This window comes from Macrobrachium rosenbergii, chromosome 8 (assembly GCF_040412425.1).
Source record: "Macrobrachium rosenbergii isolate ZJJX-2024 chromosome 8, ASM4041242v1, whole genome shotgun sequence".
Lineage (NCBI taxonomy): Eukaryota > Metazoa > Arthropoda > Malacostraca > Decapoda > Palaemonidae > Macrobrachium > Macrobrachium rosenbergii.
The window spans coordinates 9,542,046-9,568,071 of NC_089748.1; the positions used below are offsets into that span (position 1 = coordinate 9,542,046).

The 26,026-nt window shown below is 37.7% G+C and overlaps 2 protein-coding genes across 7 annotated transcripts in view; one reads left to right on the forward strand and one right to left on the reverse strand.

Annotated features, from left to right (window-relative positions):
- LOC136840598 (TCF3 fusion partner) overlaps positions 1–11,556 on the forward strand; it is a 176,569-nt gene extending 165,013 nt beyond the window's left edge. The window contains exon 7 of the mRNA XM_067107275.1: positions 11,411–11,556. Within this exon, the coding sequence (XP_066963376.1) occupies positions 11,411–11,491 (81 nt within the window). The 3' untranslated portion in view covers positions 11,492–11,556. The remainder of the gene's footprint in view (positions 1–11,410) is intronic.
- The window catches only part of Lrch (Leucine-rich-repeats and calponin homology domain protein), a 370,650-nt gene continuing 356,178 nt past the window's right edge, over positions 11,555–26,026 (reverse strand). For all 6 annotated transcript variants that reach the window (XM_067107274.1, XM_067107270.1, XM_067107273.1 and 3 more), the window contains one exon: positions 11,555–14,237. In XM_067107274.1, the coding sequence (XP_066963375.1) occupies positions 14,103–14,237 (135 nt within the window). In that variant the 3' untranslated portion in view covers positions 11,555–14,102. The remainder of the gene's footprint in view (positions 14,238–26,026) is intronic.

A 26,026-nucleotide genomic window follows, 5' to 3' on the forward strand; every position in this document is an offset into this window, starting at 1 on the left:
CTGGGTTAGACTGGAAGAGAAGGTAGGATTTACTGAAAATATTCTCTCAATTTTCGTATGTTTCTATATGAGGCATCAATACCGAAAGGGACTAAAGGTTAACAGGCTCTCATCACGTACTGACACATCGGACACCAGTTCGTAGAGAGCGTAACAATTTTCACAGCCGTCCGGGTGCCAAACGGTCATGTCCCCAACATGCACTGCACAGTTGGAGTGCGAGCGGCACACCTCGTGTCCGCACGATTGCTGGAGAACGGCCGAGCACCCTGGCTCCTGACAATGTACCATCTGTAAGTGGAATGATGGTATATGAGTATCAATAAAGCAAGACACGCCGGAACAGGTTTTTACTGGCGCAGAGAATACTTTAACTTAGCTTATGGGAGATGATACATATGAAACAACAAGGCCAAACCCTCCGGGACTGATCCTGGCAGCAAATTCTAAAACAAACTTAAACTGACAAATGTTTTAACTCGATATATAAATGCTATAAGCAGGTACTCTATGACACTCCGCCGTGAATAGTCACTGAAACCTCATTGTGTCTTATATTATGGGGACGTGTAACATCCTTGAGTGGGGGGGGTGTATGGCCCTTTTATCAACCGCCACAGGGCGGAACCATATAATGGAAATCGCCAACAACTCTTTGACTCAGATCCACCAAAGTGGTTAATTGGATAAGAACAAAAAATCAGACTAGTCCAAAAGGGTGAATTCTAACATACCCTAACTGTTATCATGCATTCACGGGACAATGTTCGACGCTCGAGCTACTAACCACTAAAGCAATTAGAAGCGAGCTAACGAAACACCGCCCGTATGGGAAAGGTAGTAAGTGGCGGAAACCCGGTGAATTGCGACTGGTCAGGTGGGTAGCACCCTCTGGACGCCGACTATAACCACCTTACAGGGGCGCCGAACGTAAGCGAAGGGCTTTCCTCTTACGAGGACAACACTCGGGTGACGTCACCAATTTCTAATCAATAAGGTACAGGGACGGGGACTCGGCTACATACACGAGAATATGGAGTTAAATGATCCTAGCCTACTCTCCAAAAACCAAGCTTCTTGGTCCAGTCAGGAAGGCCAGGGTTAATGCCACTAGTGTGGGGAGAGAAGGACCTACGTCCTAGCTCAGCCACCCTACCCAAGACTGGAACAATTGGTCAGGAGGCAAAATAAGAAGTAAGGATCCCCCTCGCTAAAGGAACTCGTTTACTAGGCTAACCTCACCTTCCAAAGACCTAATGGACTGGTCGGGAGAGTTAGGTAGCCTGAACATCGTGTAAGAGCACTGTCATGCCTAGCCTGGGTAGGTTAGGCTAGATAACTACCTTATATAGGAATAAAACTACCCAGCATATAAAAAACTAAAATAAAAGAGATAACACTCGTGATGTTGGGAAGCCTAGGATTAAACATATCAAATACATAAATAAATACATAGTTGACCCGACGACAGGGAAGGCCAGAAAATATAAATTATTTTGGTAATGTAAGGTACCCAAAATGGCCTCCCTGACGCCGTCGCATGCAAAAATTAATCTAGGAATAGATATGTCATCCTTCTTTGTACATAACAGCTATCATCATGAATAAATAATTTACACCATCAAGAAGGAACCAGTTCGCTGGTGGAGAAGAGAGACCAATAAAAGGACCCAAATTTTATTGTCAGAAAATGAAATTTTTAATGCTTCTTTGACAACGAAGTTCATCTCTTTTACCCGATATCTCATCCCCAACCAGCGACACGGTAAATTCTCCAAATAAGCTCCAAACCAAATGGAGTATAGATAAACACTAGGAGAATTCGTTCATTTATCAAAAAAGTTGAGAATGAAGGTCAAAAACGGGAAGAGGCGAACATACAGCCCACGCTGGGCTATGACGCAGCACTGTTTATACTGGAAACAATATCTACGTACAATTCAAAATTATGCTGCCTCTGCGTTAAACAGTCCAACCAGAATTAGTACTCAACTTAGATGGTGAGAAAATCTCAGTGGAAGACATGATGAGCTGCCAAATTAAGAAACACAATCACCAAACAAAATTTCATGTGTTCTATGTTGTTGTGCTAAAATTGGAATGTTGACGCGGTCACGTGATGACGCCTAGTGGGTAAGCAGATGGGCAACCTTTGTTGCGGCTCATCCAATTTGGGAATTTGAGAATAGAGAAATCTATCGGACGAAGGCCTGTGATAGTGGAATCCGCTCACCCCTAGAAATGAGTGCTAATGGAACCATTTCACTGGGTGACACAGGTCGAGCCCAGAAATAGGTTTTTCCCACATCAAAACCTGTTTTCTGAGTCCAGTCCCGTGTCAGCCGGTGAAATTCCATTACAGCACGAATTTCTAGGTATAACCTTGCTAGATATACCAGAGAAAAAGAGCTTTCAGGAAAGCTGGGGTTACTACCCCCAGTCGAGCGTCTTCCAGGAAGGCGTCGGTATAAGAAGGGGTGAGTGAATTACCACTACCACGGAAACCTACTCGAAAGATCTCTCCCTATCAAAATCCCCGGAACGGAGCGGTGAGCCGTTACAGCCCCCACACCAAACACCCGCCAGGACGGCGACACCAGCGCCACCTACCTCATTCCATTTTCTAGCACGTGAATTCACTGTTTCTTTTTGTGTGCTCTTCCATCATTTTGGAATTTTCTTCTGCTTCTATGATGGCATCGAGCAGCTTTACCATTTCCAAGTTAAGTACCATCTTCTTGTGGGGTTTTGTTCTTTTTTTGGCTGTTATAGTCTCGTATTTTCATAAATATTGAGATCTTATTATACGCCACGGCGTCCCCAGCCAGCCATGTCGACATGGAGGCGCCTCCTTCTGTTCTTTTCAGTTGAGTTGTCTCCTCGTCGTTATAGATATTTTGCCCCCTTGGTTCCCTTCCTGGTGGTTCCTCGGTGGCTCCCCCTTATGAATTACGATCATTGGCCTACTGGCCTTTGTGGGAGTGATGCCCGTCCAGGTACCCCCCAGGTTGGGTTCCTATTGTTTTGGTCTTACTAGGCTAATTAATTTTTGACTTGAAGATGGTGCTCTCTTTTAGTTTTATTTTTATTTTTATTGTTTTTATTATTTTATTGAGTGGTTTACTCGGTGCTGGCGGCAGCCTCAGATCTAACCGCTTCCCCGTGGTAGGCTACGCTCTCTGTTGAGCACATTTTAGTTTTTATGAGTGATGGTTATTTTGTGGAGTAGGCTTGTTAGCTTCCTTCCCTTTGCCCTGGGTGGGGAGTTCAGGTTGAGGGAGTTTTGTTGCTGTTTCCTCCGGGATCGTTTTTGGTGGGCAGAGTGAGCCCTTTGGTTCTCTTCCTCCATTTGGGGAATCGAGTTCTTAGGATGTGTTTCCTCTAGGCTAGTCGCCCCCTTGCCTGCCATTCTCGATCCCGGCTGGTTCTCGGCACAAAATTTCTCTCCCAGTTGCTTCCTCCTCCCTTTTACACTCCTCCTTTTCCTAGCCTATACTAAGGTTAGGTCCATATTAGGCTTCGCCTAGGTAGGAGTCGGGCTTCGGGTTGGTTGCTTCCAGTCAGGCTACCCCTCCAAGATTCATGGTCTGGGAGGTATGGTGCAGTTGAGCGGGTGAGTTTCTCCCCGTCTCCTGTTCCTTCCTGGTAGCCTACTCCTCCCCCACCTCCCCCTCCCCTCCTCTCCAGCCTTGCTCTACTCGTGCGGGTGACGCTAGATGGCGTTTTCTCCGAGTTCGGGACTTCTCTTGTTGGTTGAGGGATTCGCTCCCTCCCATATTGTCCCTAGCATCGCTGTATTGGGGTTGGTGGTTTGTTTACTCGAACGTGTTCGAAGTCACTGTCATTCCTTCTCCCCGCCGGATTACGTTGATACGGTATATATATATTGCTTCAGCCTATGTTATGAACATACGAGCATTTTACCCGTCTTGTTTCTCCGGCGGGGAAGTAAGGGGGAAGGTTTTTCATTATAGGGAACGGATCCCTCCGTCTCTTGAGTTCTTACCATCACTTGTTAATGTTTTTTATTTTTAGATAAGTCTGTTTATCTACAGAGTACTCTCCTTTATTCATTATATATAAATACGTGAGTCCGGTCCTATACCAGGGGCTCCGCCGTTATTTTACTGGCAGCCCTTATGGTTAGTTCCTGGTTTCTCTCTTCCTTCATTCCCGGAGTACTCCGGGGTCTGAAATCCTACCTTCCACTCTGTGTAATTTAGAGCTTATTGGCCCAGTTTATGTTAGGGAGTTCTTCTCCGCCGGAGTATTCCGGTTGCAGTTGAATTTCCCGGCCTCGCCAGCTTTAGTTTGCTTAGGGTGGGAGGTTCATGTACTTTTCTACTTACAGACTGTTCGCTGTGAGGAGCCGGGGTGCACCGCCTCCCTCCAACAACCCTACGGTCACGTAGTTTGTCGGACCCACGCTGGTTGTGCGGTCCGCCTGGATGACCTGATTGTTTGGCACCCTGATGGTTGTGAGGTTTGCTTCGCTCTCTGCACAACTGTCCAGGATGAGTTGGTAAGTGACAGTCTTTACATTACTCTTGCTTTATGCTCCTCATATTGTTGTATATTGTTTATGAGGTTCCCGGAATGGTTTTCGTTCTTAGCTAATTGTTGGTTTTCTTACAGGCGGACGAAACTTCCAAGAAGTCTGCCTTGGAATCCCTCCGGGCCTGGGTGGCTGGGTTTGGAAGGAACGTTCCGTCGGGGAAGCCCCACGCCCCGACGCCAGGTTGAGGGACTTGCTCTACCCGGGCGCACGGGTGGCGGCGCAGTGCCTGAAGATCTTGCCACCCCTATCATCCAGCAGATCCGGGATGAGACCCAGCCACCCCAAGCGGATATCCTCTACGCTGAGGTCTCGGAGGATGTTGCCGCCATTAATCTCAACCTGGAACCGATGAATGTAGAGCAGGACCAGGTGGTAAGTGGTGAGGTAGGTGAGGTTGTTGGGGCGGGCCCCCCTTTATTTGACTCCCCTGCTTCATCTATTTCTTCTTTTGCAGGCTTTGTGAAGTCTTCCTCCTTGGGTGATAGAGCTCCATCTGCTATCCCCAAGTTGAAGTTGAAGACTTCATGGAAGGCGAAGGGCTTCAAGTCCTCGTCTTCCAAGAAGGCATTGCCCTTCCCCCCGTCGAAGGCTAAGGTCTCAGGACCTGTAGCCTCCGGGAGCAAGTCTGGTTCCTCCAGCAAAGGCGCGAGTAAGAGGGCTGCAAAACCAAGCCCTCCTCGCCAACCTGCTTTCGATGCAGAGGCCTTTGCTAACCAGCTTTATAAGCGTTTACGGAGGACCTGGATTCGAGATTTAAAAAAATCTCTGAGAAGTTGGCCAGTCATGATAACATACTGGCGGGAATGGCTCACCCACCCCCAGCCGAACCACAGTATGTTATCCCCGACACTGCGGACCTCCCGCCGTTCGATGTCGGTAACCCTTGGCGATTCGCTCTCCGGGCCATCCAACATGATGGCAAGCTGACTCTTGATGGTCTTGGCACGAGACGGTTGGAGGAATTGGAGTTCTTCCCCCCCGATCTCCTGCCCCCTTACCCAGGCTTCGTGAGGCTCACGGAGGAAGCTTGGATTCGGTCAGACAAGGTTCCTAGGGAGACTGTCATCGTCCCTAGGGACCAAGCTCAGTCGGCTCTCCTGCGCACTCTGACGGAGTGGCAGGCAGATAACACGAAGTTGACTCCTTTCAAGGGGAACTTTACCATGTTCGCCCTGGGAGACAACCTTCCCACCCTTGCTTGGACAAAGTCGCTCTGGCTACGGCCCGAGCGTGCTTTGATGGTAATCCGGTTACCTCAGCTAAGGGAGACAGACCCTACTTCCTGGTATTCCCAGGAAGTAATGAGTTCTGGTCAGACGCCCGTCCACTTTCACGGTCGGGAAGCTGGACCCCTTCTGCGCTTCCCACGCAATTTAGTGAACAGCTCCCCAAGCTGCCGGAATCTTTTTGAAAGCGGAGTTTGATGCCTCGGGTTAAGTTAGCCCGGTCCGTTGAACTCTGTATGCCTTACTGAAGCTACTGCCGTCTCCTGCTCGGACGAACCATTCTTTCAGGTTTTGGCTAAGTCCTTGCTGGCAGGTTTCCAGTCTGACTTATCTGAATTTATCATGGCCAGACTGGAATGCAGGAAGTTCATCTTTGCTGATGCAACTATCCGCCACGAGCCTAACAAGCTCGTGAAAAGCTCGATCTGGGGACCTAACCTCTTCCCTGAAGAGGAGGTCACGATGTTATGGCCGAGGCTACACGGGCCAACCAAAGTCTCGTTCTCGCTGGGGTATTTCTGCCTACAAGCGCAAGACCCCAGAATCAGCCGCCCCCAATCGAGAGGAGGCAAACGTTTCAGGAGGCATAAGAGGCCCCACCATCAGGCGGTAGTCCAAGCCGTCCCGGTCTCTCGGCAGTGGCACAGCCTTCCACTTCTAAGGCTCACCCCAACAGTACGTGCTGGTCCAACCAGCTGCACCCTCCTATGTGGTATGTTCACCAGCATACAACCCCACATATGAGGGCCGTGGTTATTTTCACGGCCTTAATAGGGTTGCAAGGGGAGGAAGAGGCAAAGCCCCTCATAGAGGAAAGCCCAACACCACCCCAAGGGGAAGACCTGGACGTGGTAGGGGGAATAAACCCGCTCCCTCCCACTGAGAGAACACAGGTAGGCGGTCGCCTGTTTTGGTTCAGGGACCAATGGACCTTCAGCCCTTGGGCACACAGCATTGTGTCCAAAGGACTAGGATGGAGCTGGATCAAAACCTCCTCCTCTAACCAGGTTTTACCAGCCACCCACATCAATCCTAAAGGATTATGTGACAGAATTGCTCAACAAACGAGCAATAAAGAAAGTAAGGCACCTAAAGTTTCAAGGCAGGTTATTCACTGTTCCCAAAAAAGACTCCGATCAGCAAAGAGTGATCCTGGATCTGTCGCGTCTAAATCTCTACATAAAATGCGACAAATTTCGCATGCTTACGGTAGCTCAGGTACGGACTCTACTTCCGCGTGGAGCCGTCACCACCTCTATCGATCTTTCAGACGCTTATTATCACGTCCCGGTTGCGCGGAACTTCTCTCAGTTCCTCGGTTTCAGACTCGGGAATCAAGCCTACTCCTTCAGGGTCATGCCCTTCGGTCTGAACATTGCGCCCAGGATATTCACAAAGCTGGCGGACACGGTAGTACAGCAACTCCGGTCTCAAGGGATATCCCTAGCAGCATATTTGGACGATTGGATAATTTGGGCACCAACAGTTCCGGAGTGTCAGAAAGCCACGTCCATAGTCATCAGTTTCCTGGAGTCGCTAGGTTTCCAACTGAACAGAGAGAAGTCCCGCCTGACTCCGGAGTCCCGGTTTCAGTGGTTGGGCCTCCAATGGGATCTGTCATCTCACACGCTGTCCCTTCCGCCTCCCAAGAGGAAAGAGATAGCATCTCTCACCAGGAGATTCCTCAAAAATCCATCAGCATCCCGCCGGTCCCAAGAAAGAGTTCTTGGGTCTCTTCAGTTTGCCTCAGTGACAAACCTGCTATTAAAAGCGAAGTTAAAAGACATAAACAGAGTGTGGCGGAGTCGAGCCAATGTCAAGCTCAGAGACAAGGTCTCCTCTATCCCACAAATCTTAAAGACAAGGTTACGACCGTGGGCCTCGGTCAAAGGCTTGTCCAATACAGTTCCGCTTCAATTTCCCCCTCCGGCACTAGTAGTTCACACAGACGCTTCCTTAAGCGGCTGGGGGGGATATTCACCAAAACAAAAAGTACAAGGAACGTGGTCCACAATGTTTCAGCAGTTCCATATAAACACCCTGGAAGCTATGGCGGTATTTCTAACTCTGAAGAAAATCCGCCCCCAACCGGATTCATATCAGGTTGGTATTGACAGCGCAGTGGTAGTTCATTGCATCAACAGGGGCGGCTCCAAATCAGGCCGAGTAAACCAAGTAATGGTTGCTATCTTCTCCCTGGCGAACAAGCACGGCTGGCACCTGTCAGCCACCCACCTAGCGGGGTACGGAACGTGGTGGCGGATTCCCTGTCCAGGACTGCTCCGTTGGAGACGGAGTGGTCCCTGGACGTGGAATCTTTCAAATGGATTTGCCGCCGGGTTCCGGGCCTCCAAGTGGATCTGTTCGCAACGGAGAGCAACTTCAAGCTCCCCTGTTATGTGGCCCCCAACCTGGACCCTCAGGCGTTCGCCCACAGACGCAATGACAGTAGATTGGAACAGTTGGGAGAAGATTTATCTTTTCCTCCAATAAATTTACTGCTGAAAGTTTTACACAAACTCAGGACATTCAAAGGTCAATTAGCCCTAGTAGCCCCCTATTGGCCGAAGAGCAATTGGTTCCCTCTTCTTCAGGAACTGGGATTACGGAGTCTTTGATTCCCAAGCCCATTCTGACTCAGACAGTACAAACCAAGACTGTGTCAGCTTCCTCAAGAATTCAGAATGCCCTAGTTTTATGGACTTTATAAAATTCGCAGCTCAAAAGGAGCGAACATTGACCCTGTCAACACTCTGTTTTTAGAATCAGATAAAAGAGATTCTACTATTAGACAGTATGACTCAGCAGTCAAAAATTAGCCTCCTTCCTAAAAGCATCTGAAGCCAAAATCATGACAGCTAATTTAGGAGTTTCTTTCTTTAGATCATTGTTTGAGAAAGGCCTTAGCTCCGCCACTATTACCACAATCAAGTCAGCATTAAAGAAAGTTTTTCTTTACGGCTTTAAAATCGACCTCACAGATTCTACTTTTCATCTATCCCCAGAGCATGCGCTCTGTCTGAGACCAGTATCACGCCCACAGTCTGTTACGTGGTTTCTCAATGACGTCCTTAAGTTAGCATCAGAGATGGATAACTTTCATTGCTCTTATCAGGATCTGTTAAGGAAGACTTTATTTTTGATTAGCTTGGCTTCAGGTGCTAGAATCTCAGAGCTGTCGGCTCTCACTAGAGGTGATAATTATGTGAACTTCCTCCCGTTTGGAGAGGTCCTCCTTTCCCCTGACCCTAGATTTTTAGCTAAGAACGAAGACCCACAGGACAGGTGGTCTCCTTGGAAGGTGGTGCCCCTTCCTCAAGACCAGTCTTTATGTCCAGTTTATACACTTAAATCTTACCTTTTAAGAACTCCACAGAGTAAGTCGGGTCCTCTTTTTATCAGGGAGAAAGGTGGTACTCTTTCACTAAATGCTATAAGACAACAAATTTTATATTTCATTAAACAGGCCAACCCAGATTCAGTTCCTAAGGTTCATGATATTCGAGCAGTTGCTACTTCCATTAATTACTTTCATAATATGGACTTTTCGGAGTTATCTAAATTTACGGGTTGGAAATCACCTCTAGTGTTTAAACGCCACTATTTAAAAACACTCGAAGCCCTGAAATTTTCTACCATAGCTGTGGGAAGTGTCATCTCCCCACCTTAATTAATCATATCCTTGTCCTTTCCTTTCCCCCGCCCGCCTGCCTCATTTACTTTTCTGCTTATTCTCCTGGTTGATTATACCTCACTGCCTGGCTCCTCATATTGATGTTTCTTGTACCTGTTGATGGAAAGTGTAATCTGACATGCCATGATTGTTTCTCTTGTGGGGTACTGGACAGTTTTATTTGGCTCCACGTACCCCAGATTAATGTATGTATATATTAATGCTAATTGATTTTGTCTCTTACGTGTTTAGCCTAAGTTTATGTGTATAGTATTAAGGTTATATTTGCAGTTGTTTTGTGCACTTTTCATGTTTCACCTTGCTTTAAGTAATTTTAAGGTTTTTTGGGGCTTTTTCTCCGTCGTGCCGGGGACCTGCCCATGTTTCATAGTATTAAGTTGTTTAATGTGCCTTAGATTTAATATGACTTAGTCTTAGTGTTCTTGCTACATGGAAGAGATTGCTTAATTAAAATTATTTTGTAAAACTTTTGCCTTTTCTTCAGATTACCTCTCCATTTCTTTTTCCTGGTAGTTGCAGCCTTGGCATGATTCTCTATCACGATTTCACCGGCTGACACGGGACTGGACTCAGAAAAGGGATTTTGACAAAGGAAAAATCTATTTCTGAGGAAGGTCCCGTGTCACCCGGTGACCCTCCCTGCATTACCTAGTACTCTCCCCCCCCTCTTGCACATGCCAAGTCAGGGGTTAGTGCTAGCATGGAATGAGGTAGGTGGCGCTGGTGTCGCCGTCCTGGCGGGTGTTTGGTGTGGGGGCTGTAACGGCTCACCGCTCCGTTCCGGGGATTTTGATAGGGAGAGATCTTTCGAGTAGGTTTCCGTGGTAGTGGTAATTCACTCACCCCTTCTTATACCGACGCCTTCCTGGAAGACGCCGACTGGGGGTAGTAACCCCAGCTTTCCTGAAAGCTCTTTTCTCTGGTATATCTAGCAAGGTTATACCTAGAAATTCGTGCTGTAATGGAATTTCACCGGGTGACACGGGACCTTCCTCAGAAATAGATTTTTCCTTTGTCAAAATCCCTTTTCTCATTACTGTGATTTCAAAAAGGAAGTAAGTGCTGAAGGGAAGTGGATAACCCATGATGTAGCCTAATCCAGAATCCTCACTGTGACAATTATGCCTAACTACTGAACAATTGAGGAATTAAATATTTTACAAGGCTTAAAACAATGCACTTAATGATCCTCAGCAGGTAACTGCAACATGTCAGCAATAAGGCACTAAGATCAAGTAGAAAGACTAGCAGCCAACAGCATTTTTTTTTTTTCTCCATGACAGACATGAAAGTAAAGGTGAACATGGCTGACTCATACTGTTGCGACATCTGTGTCATAAGGGTGAATGGAAAGGCTGGGGCGATTGCTGTAGGCAGGGGATAGGGCCCTCCTGCCTTGAGTCTGTTTATACTTTGATATGGCCCTCCTGGCTTGAGTCTATTTATACTTTATCACTATGTCAGCAGGCACTATTGTGGCAAAGGCACACAACTAGAGAGAGTTCTTTGATATTGGTTGGCCTGTCTTATGGAGTCTGCCAGGACCAGGATAACTCTGAGAATAAACAGTGGCTCTACACTATCAAATACTATCAAAAGATGAAGTCAAAATTAATTGTCAGATGAGGTTTGAATTTTTATTAGGTTATTTTTTGCCATGTGGCTCTAGTATTGCATGAGACACTGTCTTAAAGGCAATCTGGAGCACCCAGTTATTTAGTTTTCCGAGGTATTTTTCCGTGCCTGCCACAAAGCTACATTTCAAGGACAGACAGACCCCTCTCAGCACAGTAATCAGCTGCATAGGGCCCATACTTGGAAATGCAGTGTAAATTGCACCCTTAAAGGTAAATTTGACATTAGAATGTAAATGATTATTATTTCTTAGTTCTTGCATAATTTTTCATTACCTTTAGTTTTCTTTTCCTACAGGTATACATTGAAAAATTTGAGAGAGACAAGGAGCGTTACTCTGAAGAAAGGAAGATGTATGAAAATAGGAAAATGGACTAATAATTTATTCACTATTGTATAAGGATACTAAATTGTACATGTAGATGATAAAGAATAGAGTCATATTTCTTAATTTTTTATTTCCTATATACACTCATCTACAAATACAGCATCGTCTACACATTTTACATGAAATGGAAGTTGAGCTGATGACAGTAGAAAATTATTCAAATATCACCATATTTTAGAGCATTCTAACAAGATAGAATAAAAAGCTTATAAAATGAAAAGTTGAAAAATTTATTTTCATTAAGTACCAGTGACAAGTTGGAAAAATATATTGCACTTAACCAGTACAAATACTGAATCATGCAAGACTTGACTTTAATCAGATTTATAGACCAAAATACTGTACAGCATATCTTGTAAAGTGTAAAATAGTTCCTAAAATTTTCAGCAGAAATGTGACCTTTAATGGTAGGAAGTAATACAATATTTCCAAAAATATGAATAGTTTAGTGCAAATACTGTACTATGTTTAATGGAAAAGAGGAGTAACTTTTATTGCATTAGTAGAAAAATCTTCATCTATAGTTTCACCTAGGGGCTATGTACCATGACTTTTAAATGTTAACAATTTCAATATAATGACAGTTACAGTAATCTCAAAGCAAAATCAGTTACTACATAAGGATTTTAAAAGGACACCATTTTCACCTCTTGATAATGGAGCACCAGTAGGTAAGGCAAGATACTATTAAAAAAAAAAAAAAAAAGGCTGTATAATAACTTGAAACTAGTCCATCTGAAAAACAGATTTCCCTTAGATTACTAACAAGGTATCTCTTGTGATAAGCAGAAATTTTATGGATTAATTAATAAAATTAAGAATTGAAATAAAAGAGGCTCCACTATCAACACTCACACTGTCATCTTTCAAGAAGATAATGCCAACTAATCTATTATTACTAAATAACTGATATAAAGATGATTTTGTGAGCCTTGCTTCTGAAGCCATTTTGCTGAATTTTTCAATGTAACTGAAGGTAAAAATGTTCATCCAATTTAACTTGGGTAATACATATATAAGTTGAAGATCAACTTTACTGTAATAAATTGGAAGGTCTAAAACAAAATATGCAAGCTAATTTGGATACACCCTCACGAAGACTAGATGGAGCAGTAAGGCTGATCTCATATCTCATAATCCCTTCATTTATACAAAAAAGGCACCAAATATGAAAGATTAACAAAAGCTGAAAATAAAGTTACAAACTGGCTTTTGTTAAATATTTGAACTGGATCAAGTAGAAAGTCCAAGAGGTTAACAGAAAAGTATAAAAGCTTATAAAAGAATAACTTGAGAGTGAGCCTACCCAAACTCCTTTTGGTCACTTTAACATAACTAGGAGGTTACTAGGAGTAAGGACTGTGTATAGACACAGCACTTTAGCACCAGACACATACACACACTGACTTGTGTATGAAAAAAATCAAAGTTATTTTAATACAAACAAAACTGGAACGCTAAGCAATCAATATCTCTTTTTATTACTTGGAAATGTAACCTAAATCTTCAACAAGAAAAGATTCCCACAATGTTTGCAAAACTACATTTATTCCAAGGTCATATTTTTAGAAGTTTTCTTTACACCTAACCAATAAGGTGGTCAAATGGCAAATCATAAGTATTTAAAAAATTTAAAGTACAAAATTTTTTTTTCCAAAATTCACTTGCATATGATGGATATATGGAAAAACTGAACATATAATCTATATGGAAAAACTGAACATATAATCTGTTTTTAAAATTGACTTGAGGATCACTAAAAAAATGAAACATGGAATTAACAATGCCAAAAAGTAACTGCATTTGCAAGTAGATATATAAGCACCATGTAAAAAATGCACATAAAAGTTACTCCTGGTACATGATCTGAACGATTTAGCATTACTTCTTGTAGTTCATAAGGTGGAAGAGATTTGATCATAAATAGCACTATTTACCTGATTATTCAAACTGTATTTTAACAAACAATTTCAAAAACAAACAACCCAATAATACCTAAAGGAGAAGATAGTGTTCCAAGCACGATGCTGAGAGAGCAGTAAAAATAAAAATATATATATATTTATGAATATATAACATGACTAAAAGGAACACTTAAAAGACATAGTGGTAATCTGTAAAATATAAAATCAGTATAGGAATGATTGAAAACCTTGTCTGAGCAAGTAAGTCATGAGTATGAGAAAAATAAAGTTGATAAAAAAAATATACATGACAAATAGTTTACACTATATTACAACAGCACACTGACTGGCTGATAACAAATTGCCTTTGGCTTGACAGGAGTAGGCAAGGGAAGCACATCCATTTGTCATAAGTGAAAGTCTTGTAAACCTCAAATTAAGCATTCCACCTATGACAAATATAAAGGGTTTCCTGCAATACTGAGACACCTACACAGATAGCTAGACAAGCAAATATCATAAAATTAGGTGACTCTAGTTCATTGTCAGGTGGGTACAAAATCAATTTCTGTGGTTTTGTATAAAGCTTGTATATATTGCTATAAAAATTAATTTATTGATACATTCCACAGAAACTGTTAAATGGAAGTGTGATAATACTTGGGATATTTTGGAAACATCACAGCTGAATGGTTAGTCAGACCGGAGTTTGGTTCCGTGGTGAGACTGGTGTATTCCGGCCTTGATAAAACTGAAGTAACCTTTCGACAGTTATTGCAACACGTACAGTTCCTCTCTCTTCCAGTACATCATGAGCAGAACACTGGTATTCCTGAAAATACATGAAGGCTTTAAACATAGGCCCAAAAAATTGTAATTTTAAGATAAATGCTGAAGAAGTTGACAGGAGTTACAATAAGAAGTCTTATCGTGAATACCATTCTATAAACAAAATCACTTTTGAAAATTCATAATTTTAAAATATTAGAGAATATAGGTGTTAGCCTCTAAGCACTTTTCATCTAGACACAAGGGATCTACAAAATTTATTAACTAAAGGATAGTTTTATTTTTGGAATTGGGAATACGAATACAACTTGGATGCTAAATCACTTATCAGGGAAAAACATAAGGCTTACTTTCCCACTTTTATTAATTATTGAAACTATTTAAACCAATAACACATACTCTACATCTGTATGTTTACATGAAAAACATACTGTATTCTATTACCAAAATATGCTAGGATGAAACACGGCACAAAATGCTTGGGAATTTGCCTTGATTGCTTATGCAGTTTCATTATAGCACTTGATTTCTCAAGGGATTTTAAAGTATTTAAGTCTAATATAATTCTTATTTTCAGGCTCCTTTTTATTTTTTTCCTTTGCACAAGTTATTTTACACCTATAAAAACTGACAAGAAAGTGCACAACTTAAAGTTTGTTGGATGGTAAAACTTATGGTTGTTGGATGGTAAACTGTAATCTCAAAATTTTTACGAAATAAATGCATTTGCAGTAATGTCTGTCAACCCTTTTTGAATCTTTTCCTAAACTGTTAACAGGATGAGAAAATGATGGATACTGTAGTAATCATCATATGTATGTACGTTTGTGGCTGTTTCAAACTAAGTATATACACGAGACAACATTGTTATTTGTATCCTACAAAGAAACTAAAACATTTTAGTGTGTTAGGCATAGTAATTTAGGAAGAAGATGAAAAGAGTATTAATTTACATGAAGCCAATAGTGTCCACAGTAGCTTTACCTAGTACAACTCATTTTCTCTTTAATTAATGTTAAAGTAAGTAATACATCTGTTATTTATGGACATGAATCATATTGCTAGTATAAACATGCAAATTTATTATACAGAGTTAAATACTGTTTACATTTTCCAGAGTAAAGTAGCTGTAAAAATAAAACAATTATACTTACACTTTTCCTAAAGAGATTTCTCATTTTATTTTCCGAATGCTTTATATGAGGATGAGCACAAATTTTATAGATAAATTTTATTGTAATAATGACAATTTCAATTACAATTTCCAAATATATTATTACATTTTTCAGTGATTCAACTTTTAGAAAACCTATTATCTAATATAAGTTTCATCTGAATATTACAGTAATTTGTGTGTTACAAACATTACAATAAAGAAAATATTATAAGGGCCAAATAAATAAAATACTGTATATGTTACACTGATATCAATAATTCATATTCTTCCTAATGGTTACTTAAGCATTTAATTTCAAATTTTATTGATTTAAATAAATATCTCACACTAAACTCATCTTGTTAATATCACATCACTCCTTTACTTGTAGTTCCTAATTCCAAGAAAAAATTCAAGTAAATATGGAAGGCAATGTTGTAGTTATGCAGTATGATAGATAAGTTATAATACTGTATGTACTGACAGAAAAGAAAATTCCAATAATAATCAGAAGGTGCAGTTTACTAGCGTTATTTTGTGCAATAAAATTTTAGGCACGGAAAAGAAATTTCTTGAGATGAAGAAATATAAGATACACCAAATGCTCCCTTACAAACAAAGATTTCCAAAAATGTGCTGTGCAATCTATGAAGAATAATCTACAATTTAGACACTGGATGAACAGAAATACCTGAAGTTTATGCTATTCCCTAAAACTCAAACATTTCTGTATTGTAATGAATATCTGAAATAAAACATGAACAACTGAATGTGCACCAAACACTAACCTTAAACAATCCTATTGTAAGGGTAGTGTAGTGTTCAATAGAAATTGTCCTCACGTACTACTGTACAACTACAACTAATTGAGCTGACACTGACTAGTTTCTAGTTATAAATGCAAACTGCAATCAAGGGAAAGCAAAAGGCAAAATGGCCCACAAACACTCAAAATATACTGTATAGAATATACACTGTACTTATATGCTGCAAAAAGTAAAATATCAAAGGCCATACAGGTGAATTACAAATATCAAGAAATATTTTTTTGTTTGTGTTTTTATGTTTATGATAATTTTAAGTACACTTTTCAAAATTTTATGCCCTCACAAGAATATTCAAGGAGCACAAACATTATATGAGCTTGAGAAAAGTAAAACAGTATAAGGTGCCTGATATGCAAACATAATCTAACTGCTAAATATTTAGTTTTTAATATAAGGATATTGCAGGGAGCTCCTTAAACACAGCACCTTTATGGATTTCCTCTATAATACCAAGACTAGATTTTTCCTCTCGGACAGAAAAACTGTACAAGTGCAACTAAATGCTCATCATTGTGATATCACAGGGAAATCAGTTTATCACTTGTATGTTAATTATTTTATGCAACAGACATTTACTGAGAAATTCCCATGTTTCTATGCTTCATACAAAAACACACAACTACTATCATGGCACAGTGGCTGCTATCTAGCCTTGTGAAATAATTTTGTTCAGTAATCCTAATAAAAGCATATAAATATCACAAAATAAATGGGGTATAATTACCATTTCCATACCTAATTCAATAGATGCCTGCAATAATAATCAATTATACATAACATCAAAAATAAATTTAATATTAATATGAAATATAAACTTTTACATGTATAAAACTAATGTGTGGCATAAAACTTACACCTGAATTAAGTAGAACATTAGTACTGTATAGTGAGAGAATTTAGTCATGCTTGGAAGTTTCAGGTCCCTTTACATGACTTATTTTTAATCATAACAAAGCCTCTTGAGATTTATATTTAAATTTTATATTAAAAAAGGGTAAAAAACTTAGATTATTCACATTAAAAATAACAAAAAAATAAAATCATGAAAAATTTGACCCTGTTAACATTCCACCCAAAGAATTAAAGATACAGCTGCATTCTATGTTCTTGTCTTCCTCTTCTACTTTAAACCATCAAGAAAATAGGAATTTTTTTTTGGAACTGACATCATGGCTGCCATAATCAAAACATTCAAGAACATTAATCACCTACTTGTTTCTCTGTGATACGACTAGATAACTATACAAAAATTTTCTATAAATTTCATTTCACATATTTGCAGCTCTTCTCACATCTGTGCTTAAAATATCAAAATTAAATGCTACCATAAGCTTTCCTATTTGTAAATTTAACTGAGAATAAAAACTAGTTGCCCTGGTTAGCCTAACAAAAGAAAATCATACTGTATACAACATACCCCTATCAGCACAGAAATACACCATTGCTAAAAATATCTTTTAAATAAATTTTATCTATAACACAGTGTTTAGATTTTTGTTTGTAATTGTTCATTTAAATGTACGTTAAAAATAATTTTAATTCAATTACTAATAAATTATCCATGGTAAAAAAATTTCTAATATTCTGAATGCTGAAAAATTAAGATTAGGTAAAGCTAATATACTGTACTATAGAATACATTATAAAAAAAGTTGAATTTGTACCTAGCACCACAAAAGTAACCTAGACAATATAGTCTACATTTCAGTTTATATCTAATGATGGTCAAGTATATATGGAGCCTTTTCATTTGCTCTTACTCATTAAAAACATACTGAATACAGGCACAATAAATACTACAACATTAATGATTACGAATATAATAATGAAAATGAGATACAAAATATAAACAAGAAAAACGATTGAAATAAAGTTACATTTATGCACAAACTATGTTTTATGAGAATCAAGCTAAACCAGAAACCATGCTACTTACTGAGGATTACTGATCATGGCCAAATGTTAAGCCGCCTTAACTAGTATGGTTATACATCTCATTATCACACATACATAGTGAACACGTTTCTCAATTTATGTACGAAAAGCATATGAATTTGTAAAGTACAGCTCTGAGCATGTATATACAGTACTGTATAAGGAATTTTTATCACCACAGTGTCATTTTATAAATACAAACATGTATGTATATATATAAATATAAACAGTATATATATATATATATATATATATATATATATATATATATATATATATATATATATATATATATATATATATATATATATATATATACACACACACATACAAACAGTGTGCATATGAATATTTGTTTATATACTGTGTGTATAACCGATTCACGTGATGAATGTATAAGGCAAATGTTACAAAGGAAAAATGAAACAACGGAGTGGTTGCTAAGCCTTTCGACACATGATCCTTTACTAGCAGACTGTGTGTCGAAAGGCCTACCAACAAGTCCGTTGCTTCATTTTTCCTTTTGGCATTTGCCTTTATATAAATACTGTACACATATACTGTATGTATATATATATATATAATATATATATATATATATATATATATATATATATATATATATATATATATATATATATATATATATATATATATGTGTGTGTGTGTGTGTGTGTGTGTGTATAATATATATATAATATACTGTATATATAACATTATATATATATATATATATATATATATATATATATATATATATATATATATATATATATATATATATATATATATACATATACATGTATATACATATACATATACATATATATATATATATATATATATATATATATATATATATATATATATATATATATATATATATATATATATATATGATTACACTCACCAACAGGGTATTTCCCTAACGCTGATAGCTACAGAAAAAATCAATACAATGTTCAATGCCATAATCATACTTTATCTGCCTGATTGTGGAAAAGCCTCTGCGCATAAAATTTTTATAACAAAGAAGGCTCATCAAGAACACTGAACACGCCTGCATCTTGCATCCATTTTCTCTTCTTGGGTATTAAGGCTCTTCCTTTCCAACACTTCTTCCATTCTCTCTGTTATACCCTTTATAGCTTGCTCTTCCTTTCCTCCTCCTTCTCATACTTCAGATTTATAAGCCTATCATCCTCCACTCTTTTCAAATAAACAAAAAATTAAACATTACAAAACACACTGAAACATCCTTTCAGACATTTTTTTTTACCACTTACACATATCTCTTCATATCCTACCCTTTAAATTCCTTAAACCACATACTACATAAACAATTCACCTCCTCAGCTTCAACCTTTTTTCTTTCATTTGCATTCAACATCCACATTTCAATTCCTTCAGTAATTGGCTCAGCAATCCCCTCATATATTCCACTTCATCCAAAAAAACTATTAATACTGAAATATCCGTAATGCCCTCCTAAGGGTGAAGAGACTGCACTACAATTCTCACAAGGTAAGACCAGTGCTTATACAAGAAAGGCACAGATAAGCAAGATGAAGCTATGAGAACAATCTTCCATATTAACAGAGGCTTTTCTTTTTATAAATGGCTACCATTTAGGGTAATTTATTTCTATTCAAAGCTTTGTCTTGTTATAAGAGAATCATCTTAGCACACTGCAGTGATATTAATATGTGTAGGATCACTCATGATCAGATATAATTACACTACATTTTATTTGAGTTGAATATGTGAAATTGAAAGTGCAAAGACTGAAATGATATAGACATTATCATAGAAAATACATGTCCCAATTGTTCTCCTTATGAAACAGATATGAGAGAATGAAGGCTACTACGTAACATGGCTCTGAAAACCAAAACCCTGAACTGACTAGAAATACACAAATTGTGATATGTTTATTTTTTACCTACCTCTTACAGGAATCCATGAGGTCTAAACCTAATTTATGTAGGTATTACCATTAATAACATGAATAAATAATATTATCAATAATGCAATTAATGATTTACTTTTTACAGAAAACCCTACTTTACTGAATAGATTGTGACAATTTCTGCTATCCCTTTGTGTCCTGTTGGCATTTTGCTGTTGGCTGGGACTACATGAAACAGCAGATGGAGTAACAGCTATGGAAAATTCAAAGACAGTAATACCCCATAGGCTTCTGATTATTCTTTCTGGTAGTTTCAGTCATTACTTATTGTTCTCCCAATAATATTTACGTGATAATACTTGACACAGCTATCTTGCACTACAATAGCCGATTCCTAACAAATCTGAAAGAGAACCACCATATGCTTTTGTTTTTGGTTTTCATCATAAATTTGTTGTCTATATTGGAAAACAAAAGATGCAGCCTTCATTAACCATGCCATCCTACAATAATGGATTTTATATGTGACACTTAAGCATTAACAACTAGCATTGTATAACTGGGAACAGTCTCAACATTTGTGAGTACTTTACTAGTATTCAGCTGTATCCATTAAAACTTAACATGCCACATATGCAGCAAATGCAAATACGGATCCTGAACCCTTGAAATTCAGCTTGAATAAATTCTCTCACTTAACACTTGTAGCACTTTCATTAAAACCTAATAAAACACTCATACAATATAAACAAAATATGTGAGAAAACTGGAATGTTGAATATACAAAAAGTAAACACTCACTCATTGCCAACTTAACCTACTGTATGTCATGGACATCACTCCCTTGATGCATAGACCAAATTTTGATTGAAGTATAATGGCATTTGCTTCATTATCAGTTGCTAATCAGATGGTATGCAACTCCCAAATATTCTATTTAGTTCATAACATCTCTCAATAGCAAAAATGAAGTACAAAATAAGGATGCATATAATTTACTCCAACAAGCTAACCTTAAAAGCACTTACCAACCAGTCCTATTAAATGCTCACATCAAAATCAACAAAGATAAGCATGCATTATAATGCTACCTATCTAGATTAGTAATTGATTTTCTTTATTCAGTCTACTGTGATGAATAATTAATTCTCAAAGTCAACAAGTTTCAACAATAATTCTCTTGAAAATTTCTGGTTCCCAAGAAAATTTCATGAAGCAGACTAGACCTTGACACAAATGATTTCAACTCTCACCATACATGGAAATTCATGTCTGCACAGAATTTAAAATGTGAACAATAATCTTGAGGTACTATCCATTATTTACATAGTCAACAGTGACACTGGTTTGCAAAAGAGAAATCATTCTACTACTTTTTTTTTATCTCGTGTTTGGTCTAGCAAGGAAATTTACCCAAAGGCATGCTAACTACATACAATCATGCAAACTTTTTAAAATGTAGAAAAGCCATTATTGATGTTATTATGCAGCTTCCAAAGAAAAGCAGTTAGGATATGCAAGGTGCACCATAAAAAGAGATTCTAGGTCTCTAGACATTCCAACAGCCACAGAATACTAAAATTTATGTAAAATCTGAATACTCCTAAACATTCATGTGCAATTACATGTTTATCGTTAAAATGTGAAGCCTCCATATTTACTTAAGGACTGAAGAAATCCATGGAATATACCTTATGAAAATTGGGAATGATATTTTTCAATCTATAAGTGATTATCATTATGTCACAGCACTAATCAAACCTGCAAAAACAATCCAAAGATGAAAGATGTTCCTATCTGTCTACATATACCCTCCAATTCAAATTCCCCAATTACAGTACTTTTCTAATACTTCTGCACTGTCATGTGCTTTGATTTTCTTGATAGGTTCCTTCATTCCCAATACTATGCAATTAATATTTTTGTAAAATTTTCAATAAATTTTTTATTTCATATTTCCTTGTTTCTCACTGCTTTCAATTCTAAGAACAGTTTTAATCATGTTAACAGAACAAATAAACCCTGAAGAGATTTGGATTTCAAGATGGTCTGAATATATAATTGGGGCTTTTTAAGTAAACAAAAGATATTTAACAAAAAAGTGATGTTACAAAAAAATTATTAAAAACCAAACTTCAGCTAAAAAACAATTCGGTAAAATTAGGTACTGCACAGTACTTAATATATTTTCAATTAATTTTGATAGTTGATGTTAAACTGTAATTAATATAAGGTAAAATCACTTAGGTGATAGAGAATAGTATTTAACTCATAAAAAATTGTGAATTTAAGTTACATAAGACTATTAGAAACCAAACTTCAGCTAAGAAACATTTCAATAAAATTAGGTATTGCACAGTACTGTACTATATTTTCAATTAATTTTGATAGTTGATGTTAAACTGTAATTAATAGAAGGTAAAATCACTTAGGTGATAGAGAATAGTATTTAACTAATGAAAAGTCGTGAATTTAATAGTAAAATATCATGGGGTTTGTTAAAAAAAAAAAAGTGCAAGGAGCACAAAAATTATAGCAAAAGGGGCCCTTAGTAGGTAAATTTAATTCTCTCTCCACCTTTTAAAATTAATTTTATAAGTATTTTTGAAAGATTATTTTATTACAATTCAAACTGAGATACGAAATAAAAAATAATATGCAGTATTATCCTTTTATAGAATCTTACACACTCTCTTCTCTCACAAACACTTTCATTTCCCAGCAATTCTAACTTTATTTCTATGCCTACTACATTTAGTTTCCCTTGAAAACCTACTGTTACTACTTTTACATATTTTATCATTACTATTAACCTAATTGGAAAACAGCAAAATTAGAATAGTGTTATGATTACACCATAGGCTTTATTTCATGGGCTAGCATATTATAAAACATTACAAAAACCCAATTATTTCAACCCTTTCCCAACTGCCATCTATATCTTTGAAGATTTATTTTGAACACCTGAGATACTGGATCATTTCAGTCATGTCCACTGCATCAAATTAATGCAAAGCTTTGTATTTCGAGTGTTTCAAATAGATTCTGGAGCAAGAGAGAAGTCCTTGTGAATTTTTGATGGTGATGCTTGAGAACATACAAATTCTTCAGTTAGAGTATGGAACTCCATATGGGAACATGAGAATTAAAGCTCCAAGCATATATAGCCATGTATGGATTCCAAGATTTCTAAGTCCTTGTGAATTTTTGATGGTGATACTTGAGAACATACAAATTCTTCAGTTAGAGTATGGAACTCCATATGGGAACATGAGAATTGAAGCTCCAAGCATATATAGCCATGTATGGATTCCAAGATTTCTAAGTCCTTGTGAATTTTTGATGGTGATACTTGAGAACATACAAATTCTTCAGTTAGAGTATGGAACTCCATATGGGAACATGAGAATTAAAGCTCCAAGCATATATAGCCATGTATGGATTCCAAGATTTCTAAGTTCCAAGTAAATGCATATTTCACAAGGTTTATCAAACGGAAAATACTAAGGAAAAGAATAATATGCATGGACCCATACTGGCAACAGTACAATTATAATATGATTGATAGAGGGTAACATGATCTTACTTTTTTGCACAGTGGCCATGTCAAATATCTTCACTGCATGAAAAATAAGGCTGAAAAGGCAAACAAACCCAACAGCCATGCATTCTTCAAAGACATCTGAACACCTCTTTGCCATCCTTTGGCCTCCTACCCTAAAATATTAACTATAAATTAACAAATACTTGTACAGTTTGTTAACTCTACATTTTTCACAACATTTCTATAATAATAAGCTTCATAAACCATCCAGCAGTTTCAAATCTGGTACTTGTTTCCTCCTGATTTCCTTGATATATTTATTTTCAATTCAAATTTATCAAATTCAGATCATACTCAGCAAATACCATCAAAATCTCATTCCTTTTCATCAAAACTGTTATAATAATCAGTAGCAATAATATTTCCCTGTTTTTTGCAATAACTTAATAGGGTTGAGCAATTATGTGGGATTTTAGGCTTTTGAAACATGCTGAGACATAAAAGTCTCTTCAACCACCACTCTAAGTTTTAGCTAATATAATTTTAGAAAAAGCTAACAATACCTACAGCAAAAAGCTAGGTGGCTCTAAATTAAATTTACAGAAAAGAGAGAACTAAACCACCCTCCACAGCATTTACTAACAACTTAGGTGATATTTGGTTTGACTGGTTTTGCCACACATTTTATACGTTAACCTCTATTTATGTGAAGTATATTTGTTTATCACTGTCCGTTTCCATTTGTATTTCATTACACTTCTCTTGGATCAAGTTATTCTCTTTTCTCGTATGGACATTACATTATGTGGAAGCCCTCTTAACAACTGACAACCTTGAGGCTTGTTAGATGAGAATGAGAGCACACATGTATAAAAATAGAAAAAAAAAAAAAATTTTTTCAACATAGAGCCATGTCCCTACTATATAGGGTGGAACCTCAGAAAAAAACAAGACAGCAGTCAATGACACATCAATACTTTTATTACTGAAAATAAAACACTTCCAAAATCATTCATTTTGCACCTAAACAAAGGGCTCACCCCCAGCATGACTGACTCCCTATACATTCTGCACTATACTTTTCTTCCTGCATCCACCCCCCTAATTCATGGTTATTAAGACATGATATTCCAAATACTTTCCAGTTCCATACATCTAGCCTTTTTCATGTTTTCCTTTGTGTTATCTAATCACCTGAATATGCACTCGCCATCCTATCATCTTCTATCCTCTACGTGCACAACAGCATAACAGCTGACGGGAGTGAATCGAAATGAATCCAATGTGTCTACTGCTCTGTATTATTGTGTACTTCAACTCCTTTGTGCCCTTGTACCTGGTGATATTTTAGAATCCAGAAAAGCGATGGTAGTGATTATTATTATGTACTACCTTTGCTTGAGTGATAGTACTGTATATCTTTGATAGCAGCTGCAATTTACACTTTCCATTGTGACTGTCTGAGTTTCAAAGTTATCAAAGCTGCTGTTATGTGGGAGATGTTCATCATAGCTTGAGTCTACGCACCACACTTTAGTCCTTTCTGTAATAACACCAGTAAGGGTCAACAAGTAGGAATGGTTCTCTTGGTAAAGCCCTTAATTTCCTGGCTTTTTATTTTAATGGAAAATAAATGGATTTGTATTTTCTATCAGTCAAAGTTAACTACCTGTATTGATGTTCCACGCTCTCATTGTCTTTCATTTATCAATATATTAAATACACACCAGTATAGAGATGTTCTCTCTAATCTAGCCTTCATGGGTAAGTCATATTTCATGTACAGTATTAGTCTTTTTATGACCTGAGGATACCTTTGTAAATTTACTTATACTGTAGTTGTGGGATTTTCATTTATTGGTATAATCATTAAAATATAATAAAATTTGGTGTAATTCTTTTTCTAATAGGAATTAGCATTATCTATTTTCATATTTGTGCACCACCTTTCAATACTTCTTCAACCATGAACGTATTTCACGGGTCCATATAAAGACATAACATGCTCACTTAGAATTTTTATGTATTGTTCACTGCTACAATTTTCGTACTTAGCTTCACATGACAGACTTTTTTTTCTTTTTTGACTAATTATGGTTATTGTTTTCATATGGTTACAAAACTGAAATTGTTTATACCTGGCTGCCCACTCCATTGCATTTCCTTGGATACCATTTGCTTCCAATTTAAAACTACAGGATGGGTCAATTTATTTATCTATATTCTACCACCTAAAATTAATAGACAGTTCTGTGGTCCGGCTCCTGAGTAAGTAAAAAATCCAATAAGTAGGAAAGGCAAGGCAGTATAGCCTAAACAAACCCCAGTGCTGGAGTAGCAATTGTGTCTTGTACTATTTACTTTCTCTCTCTCTCTCTCTCTTATATAGTCTCATATTTAATTCAAAGTTATGATTAAGTCCCCAATAAAAAATCATTATAACAGTGTCACTCAGTAAATA